Source organism: Phycodurus eques, chromosome 21 (assembly GCF_024500275.1).
Source record: "Phycodurus eques isolate BA_2022a chromosome 21, UOR_Pequ_1.1, whole genome shotgun sequence".
Taxonomy (NCBI): Eukaryota; Metazoa; Chordata; class Actinopteri; order Syngnathiformes; family Syngnathidae; genus Phycodurus; species Phycodurus eques.
Window position 1 is genome coordinate 14,134,101 of NC_084545.1, and position 7,505 is coordinate 14,141,605.

Sequence of the window (7,505 nt, forward strand, 5' to 3'; positions counted from 1 at the left end):
TCTAATCAATAGCGGGGTAATAGCAGCACCACCTCAGTCGATATTATCTATAAAGATGCTCTTTGAAAGAGCCAAATACTGATAAATCCATTAAAACCTTCCACAAACACACTTGCGGTTCATAAAACGTCCCTCTGAAATTCACACATTAATCTCACTGACCACACTCAATTTGAAACTTTACACTATTTCAACGTTTTGGTTAGGTGTTGCAAACGAAGACTCCGATCATTACTGCAGTAGTAATTACCGTGCATTACTTATCAGAGGACATTGAGGATGAATCAGTATTGGAATTATAAAAGAGAACTCGAGAAATGTATTACACTGTACAATGGCGCGCGATCTCAAAGGAAATCAAAAGAAAGAGGACAAATGCGAAAAGGTCACCCAATATCAGATGTCCCACTAAATTGTTAGCGCTCGTTCGGCCAACGTATGAACAGTGGACGTTCCTGTGAGGCCTCACCCGTTGAGCCACGAGCACTGGGGATACTCGAATTTGCCACCATAAACGAGTTGAAACGTGGAGCCAATTTATGTCAGGTGTGTTAAACCTCATTGTGTGTCTCAAAGGTCAGCCTTTGGGGGTATTGTCTCGATTTGAATACAGTTGTAAAAGATAACAGGACATATGTGAGAGGAAGTGAGAGAGGATGACACACCTACAGCCGTTCCTGATGAGATCCAGAGCGGTGTCAAAAATATTGACTTTACTAAGACAATAAGGATGATAATGAGTTGCATTGACACGATCAATGTGGCATGATGTTTAACATCGTAATTTCACTTTTCAGTGGTGTCAAATATGAATGTATCACAGAGAGAGCGACGGCTATTTCAGTATGATACAGCGTAGTTCTACACTGACTGCAAATTAGAACTTAACCACGCACACTCGTGAAAATCAAACCAAATTGAGCATTGCTATCTCCGTAGAGGCCACATTTTTGATAAAGCTCTTGTATTGGTACTCTTTTGATTGTGCGAGTGTCTCTAATCATGTGTCCCCATCTTAATATTTCATACAAGGTACTGTATATGTCAAGCAGAATTGCTTGGTTACAGTGAAATAGGAGAGAGAGGGCGACAGAGAGGTGAGAGATTATATTTTAACCAGGTGCTGGGCTCAGTCCTCCTGACTCATCACATTTGTGGAGAGTGAAAATGTACTCTTAACCATTATCTTTACACCTAACAAACAAGGCCACCGACAAAGAAAAAAAAAACACTTCGGGGAATTATGACGTGGCCATAATATAAGATATCAGGTTGACAAAGCAAAATTAAAGTTGATTTGATTCTGTTTTAGGTAACTTCTATCGTGCTCTGATAAGTCCACCCCCCCCCCCACTCTCTGCAACAACCCATGATTTAAAAATAACTTTTTGACATCGGCACTGGTTTTACAGTCAACAAAATTACAAAAATCCACAAATGCCACACAAACGCAAATGCAGCATGCTACATTGTGACAAACATGACATTTCTGAGAAACTTTGTTTCTGCTTGGAAACCACACAGTCCCACGCAACCATAAAACCTGGGGTCAACCGCTCTATGCGCGTGCGTGCATAACACTGTCAACATTGTTTCGATTTAAATTGTTCATACTGTTGCATTTGTTGTTGATACTTTCTGCAAGAGGTTGACATTTACTATCCGATTCATCATCCAGTATAATCTGATATTAATCCAATGTGAGTACAGTAATATAACATCATCCAATGAAGTACAATATTAGGCAAGTTTAAGCACTTAAAACTGCACTAAACACAAAGGTGTGCTTCGTGCAGAATTGTTATTATTTTTTTCATATTAAAATTGTCAACAATCATAAAAATGAGCTACAAATGCAATGCTAACATGTTGCAGCACATAAGAGGAGAAAAGCAGAACTGGAGCTGAACCTTTACAGCATCCAGACCAGTAATAGAAAATGTGAATCTTATTGCATACAATCACCGGCTACACATTTAGATACACCTGCACTCATAAATTCCAATACAAGAGCTGTACAAAAAAAATTCTACCCTTACACCAAATATTTCTTTTTTTTTCTTTTTTTTTTTTGTATCTCAATGATCATTTAGAAATATATTTTGTATTGTGGTTGCAGTTTGCAGTGATGTTGAATTGCGCCACATCACAATCAGCACTGTTTCCAATATTTTGTTTCGCTTTCCCGACGGGAGGGACATCATTTTAGGAACACCTCTCATAGCTATTTATATACCACACACCATTTACCGAGACACATTTTCAACTAAAATGCTGTAGAATTTATACTCACCGTTTACACTCAGATTTTGGTAATAAGGTAATTGCTGTTACAGTTTGTAGTAAAGAATAGTCTCACTTGTTTTCCAAAACATATCTGTTGCTAAAAATATGCAATAATTATCTGTGTGTGCGGGGACATCTGGGAATGTTGGCTAGATACGTTAACTCTAGGCTGTCTATTGTCACCCCTGCGGCTGAAGCCCATGTAGTCTCGAGAATGTGAAAGTGGGCTATCGCTTGATCTTTACGGCACATCACATCACGTTTGTCTGCCTTTGCAGAAATTATTGTAAGGCGACAGCATCATCCCACTAAAGAGAGCTTTCCACTTTTAAAACATTAGATTAGATTCTGTTTTAAGTGACCATCACTGTGTTGTAGTACTAAAAACTCAAATAAAATGTAAAAAAAAAAAACAGCACTGAAGGTAAGCTTCGTGTTAGAATATGCATCACTTTTGTTGATTTTTTTTTCATTGACTTACCTGTATTTTTGTTCCTGCCTGGCATGTGCATTTATCCAGGTGTGTCCTCTGGCAGTGAACAAGTCCAACTATCGGAGCCTGACAATATTTGAAGGTAAATGCATTCAACAACTTGAAAAAGTGAAGTCTGGAGAGGCGAGCAGCCTATAATTCACGAAGCGACACATTGAATGGCGCCACCATAGCCCTGCCATTAGATCGATTTACTAAACAAACTCAAATATGGGTGGGGATGTTAAACAGTAACCCAAGCGCCATAAAATCTAAAAGAAGAGGGATCACCAGGTGTGAGTGTTTGTGTGCATGTGTGGAAGTCAAGCGAAGCCTTCAAGGTAAGAGAACCAAGATGAGTTGAGGTAATGTTTCACAAAGTAATGGTGACAAAGTAATAATTTACTGTATTTCTTATTCTCAACAAGAGGGCAAAGCTCCTTAGCTGTGCATACAAAAGTCAAGTGTGAGACAATACGATTAAATGTATATTCAGAGAAACTTTCAAATTAAATTTCACAAATGTAAAACAGGAGGTGAAGCTGAAATGCAGAATGCGCCATGATGGGGAAAAAAAGACATTTGGATTTTCTATGCGGCTGACTTTTTTGTCAATCATGCATGTAAAAGTTCTGTGCAAAAAATGTATATTTTTATGTATGAAAAAAAATCATTACAGTCCATCAAAATTGAATGGTATTATTAAAAAAAAATGCTACAGCACATGAGACAGTGCTTCAATGCATGAGGCAAGAGAAGAGAACCGCAATAACGGATGTTTCATCACTGGCTTCTCTCTGCACATTACTCAGTATTAACAAACTCTTTTCCTCCCCAGCGTTAAGTGTCACGCGATTTTTAACACTCATAACCTGTCATACAAGTGTAGGTAGAAGCTAGCCACTGTATAGTCAAACCAATAAAAAGGACACCAAGAGCCTAGTGGTTGCTTATTGTTTCAGGAACTACTTAACTTTGTTGGCTTCTCTGTTGATTTGCATGCCAGTCATATAAAGTGTCTCTCAAGTCATTCTAAGTGAACTGCGAGCCCAGTCTTTTCTATTTCTTCCACTGAGCCAACTTTGCGTTTTTTGTTTTAGATATATATTTTATATTGGAGTAAGGAGGTGTGATAACTTCCGGCAACCAAGCAAACGTATGATGACAACGTGGGAAACGTGTTGAAACTCAAAACCGAGTTGACACCGAACTTACAGTAGAGACATACCGCAATGTTTGCTCGAGGAGCTATCCCTTCTTCTAACAAGTTTCGATGAAATTTGCACCTTGAAAAGTATCAACACTTAAGTATTGAATCCAGAGGTGGGTGCAAGTCACATATGTGCAAGTCTCAAGTCATAACATTCAAGTTTCAAACAAGTCCCAAGTTACTGGGGGGGGGGAATGTAATATAAAAAAAAATCAAGCAAGTCGAGCCGCTACCAAATTTCAAGCGAGTCGAGTCACGTCACACAATATTGCTGAGTCACAATTAACTGGCGCAATCTCCCTACCCACCCGACCTGGCTCCGTGTGATTTTGTTCCTTCGCCAACTGGAGGAGATTAACGGCGGACCCGTTTTGAAGACGTGGATGTGTCAAAGTGCTCTCGCCAATCATATTTGAGCGGTCATCAAACTTCATATATAACTTCAATGGTGTTGTGTACACTCAAAAGAGGAAGATTTGGGTGGTGCCCTGCTTGTGCACACAAGAACACACTTGAAAGATTTAGTAACACGCCTATGTAAAGCAAACTTAGCTAGTTTACCTGTGCTCTGGCACACGAAGGCAGACATTGTAGAAATTGTGTTAAATGCTCAATGAGGTAGCTTCAGCGCTCGTCTCATAGCACTGGCACGCTTCCTTTCCACCGGAAACGCTTAATGTCTTACTCTCCAGAGATATCCTTACGCATGTGGCGGACAGTGCTGATAATTTCAAGTACCCCGCATACTATAAAAGCAGTAAGAACACGCACGGCAAATTTGTTCTTGTCATTGGTGCGTCTGCTCACACATATGTGTACAGTAAAACATTGACTACAGTAGAGTTAATCCTTTCAATGCTCACTTAGCCTGACAAATTCTCTCACATGTCATCGCATATGATGATGTAGGCCTACTCATCAATTTCTGAGGTGAAGACTTGAAATTATTTCGATGTCAAATGTTAAACCGAAATGGAATGCATCTCTAATTCGTGAACAAAGTCCGGGGTGGTGTAAGATTTTTCACAATACAAAAGAGTCATTGGGCAGGCTGATTAAATCGCCTTTCCTGGGACGCACAAGGAGCATGTCCTCCTCCCCAAGAGGGTGAGCGTGTCCACGCAGTTCAAGGTGGTCAAGCTCAGAAACACCTCATTGAGATTCTGCAGTTCGTGGTGTTCCAAGTAATACAGTCGGAATATGTGGTATGGGATGAAGCACACCACCATGATGACGGCGAAGGACAGACTCTTTCGCTGAGCCCCAAAGTCCTGTTGTGACGTGCACCGCTGGTGATGTTTCCCGTATAAAAGCCACAGGACATTGGCTTGGAGGCCGGTCAGCACAATGGCTACCGTTATAAACAACGTACTAATGATGTAGTTGATCACCCTGGCAGTGGATTTTATGTTGTTGGCAAATCTAAAGCATTGATTGTCCAAGGTATTACCTTTACCATTTTTCTGGCCGTAGGAAAAATAGATTATGCAAGTGACAATGACAAGCACAATCATCCACACCCCGACACTAGCAGCTTGCGCGTAAATCCCCGGTGAAGACTCCAAATGCTTAGCCTTGTGGTAAAACACCAGGAGGCGTGTGACGATGATGATAACATAGAGGCCAAAAGACATGTACATGTGGATGTGGACCATGCTGCTGACCACTCGGCACCAGCCCAGGCCGAGGCTCCATTCCTGAGCCGCGTGATAATAGATCCTGAAGGGCACAGAGAGAAGGAAAAGAAAGTGCGCGAAGATGAGGTTGAGAACAGCGACGGAGGTGGTGGATGATGTCCTGGACTTCATTACGCGCAACGTGACACTCAGGCTGGTGCTGCCGACGAGCAGAACCGCCGTGTAGACGACGAGCAGGAGCGTGTGGTACTCCTCTTCCTCTGGCAGCTTCGTGCTTTCATTTTGGGGGACTGTGGTCAGTGTGGGGATTACAGATGGAGTGGTGAGCGTTGGTTTTGAGGCCATCTGAGAGGTGATGGAAGGGAAATCAGTGGCTAATGGGAACATTTGATTCTGTTATAAATGTAGCAGTGAAGTACAAGACGTACAACTGGAATAGCACTCAGTATAACATAGACAGACTGAGGTGTTATTAAAAGTGAAAAAAAAAAAAAAAGTATTTCCGTAGAAATAGCTGCAATCAGTAGCGTGTACTCTACCTTCATTTTCAATAACGATGCATGTAACATTTGATAAATTGTTAAGAATTTGGTTGAGTGTTGGACTCATTATTGATGAATCGTCCGGCAACAAAACAGGAGTGCAGAAATTTTCTCAGCCTATTCAAAATACAATTTAAAGAAAGAAAGAAAGGCAGTTTATCGATTGTTGCAGTAATTTATCAAGGAAATTTTGTCAAATGCCAAAGCGCGTTTAGATGCTCCCGCAGGTCCACCACCCCAGTTCGCCCTCCCCTCCTGCACGCCACTAGCTTTTACAGACCATGATTTCAGTGTATCATGTCTTTACTGCATTTACAATTTTATCATTTATCACTGCAACTAAAAGGAAGGAAAAAACAAGCTTTAGTAGGACGCCATGCACTTCATGTAGTCTCACTGAATCAACATCCTGCCTGTACTTAATTCATTTGTGTTCCCAAAAGCACATTTCTGTTCAGAATTCTGAGTACTATACAGAGGATGTGATTAAAATCAGAACTATACCTTTTGGTCCATCAGGGGTTAGAGCACATGAGGTCTCCGTGTTTGTTCCTTTGCTGCTTAGATACAAGAGTGATTGTCTGTGAACCTATACTGAGAAGATTATGAAATTAATTAACTCGCTTTGCGTTTTGAGCCCGATGAAGGAGTCTTTTCTCTTTGGTGCTGAGGGTGAGTTTGGAGAGAGAGAAGAGAGACGGAGAGAGAGAGAAAAAGAGTACGTGCGTGCGTGTGAGTAGGTAATTTCGTCCAATGCAATCAAACCGCAAGATCTGACAGCTTCCTCCTCACGACCAGCAAAATGTCACATGAACACATGAATACTACTCCTAAATGCCGCGTGTAGTTTAAGCTATCATTTCATGGGAGTACTGTAGACTGTACTGTATTATCTAAATCAGCACATTTTATTTTGTCACATGATCAGCAACTGACGGACCCAAAAAAACAAAACAAACAAAAAAAAAACATGTATAATACAGTATGCGCTTTTTATCATTCTTTATGTGGACATTCATCTCAAAGAATCCAAAGACATTACTTTAAATCAATGATAAGACGTCAGAGCTAAAGTCAACAGTGGTTATTTTAGGAAGTGAGACAAAAGAGAAGTGAGAGATGGGGCAAGATGACTTTGACAGCCCAGTCCAATAATCAGTAAGCAAGGCACACATTGTCACAACTAGTGTTAGAGAACTTAGTCCCAGTCTTGCGCAATGAAGTTGACACCACTGTACTTAACATCCATCCATTTTCTGTACCGCTTATCCTCACTAGGGTTCACCTCTCTGACTGTATCAATGAACACCAAACATATTTGTAAAGGCAGAACATTTGCTACAGCTCATATTAGGTCT

General features: G+C 40.7%; 1 protein-coding gene across 2 annotated transcripts; it reads right to left on the minus strand.

The window, feature by feature from the left end:
* Nucleotides 1-3,125: 3,125 nt before the first annotated feature.
* Nucleotides 3,126-6,887, minus strand: LOC133396445 (probable G-protein coupled receptor 141). Of its 2 annotated transcripts, none has more exons than XM_061666325.1 (2): nt 6,652-6,887; nt 3,126-5,979 (listed from the first exon to the last, which is right to left on the minus strand). In XM_061666325.1, the coding sequence occupies exon 2, from the start codon at nt 5,948-5,950 to the stop codon at nt 5,024-5,026; it is 927 nt and encodes a 308-aa protein (XP_061522309.1). In that variant the 5' UTR covers nt 5,951-5,979; nt 6,652-6,887; the 3' UTR covers nt 3,126-5,023. The 2 variants fall into 2 exon arrangements, with proteins under 2 accessions (XP_061522309.1, XP_061522308.1); XM_061666324.1 differs by having other exon boundaries at nt 3,126-5,950; nt 6,652-6,886.
* Between the last annotated feature and the right edge of the window lie 618 nt (nt 6,888-7,505).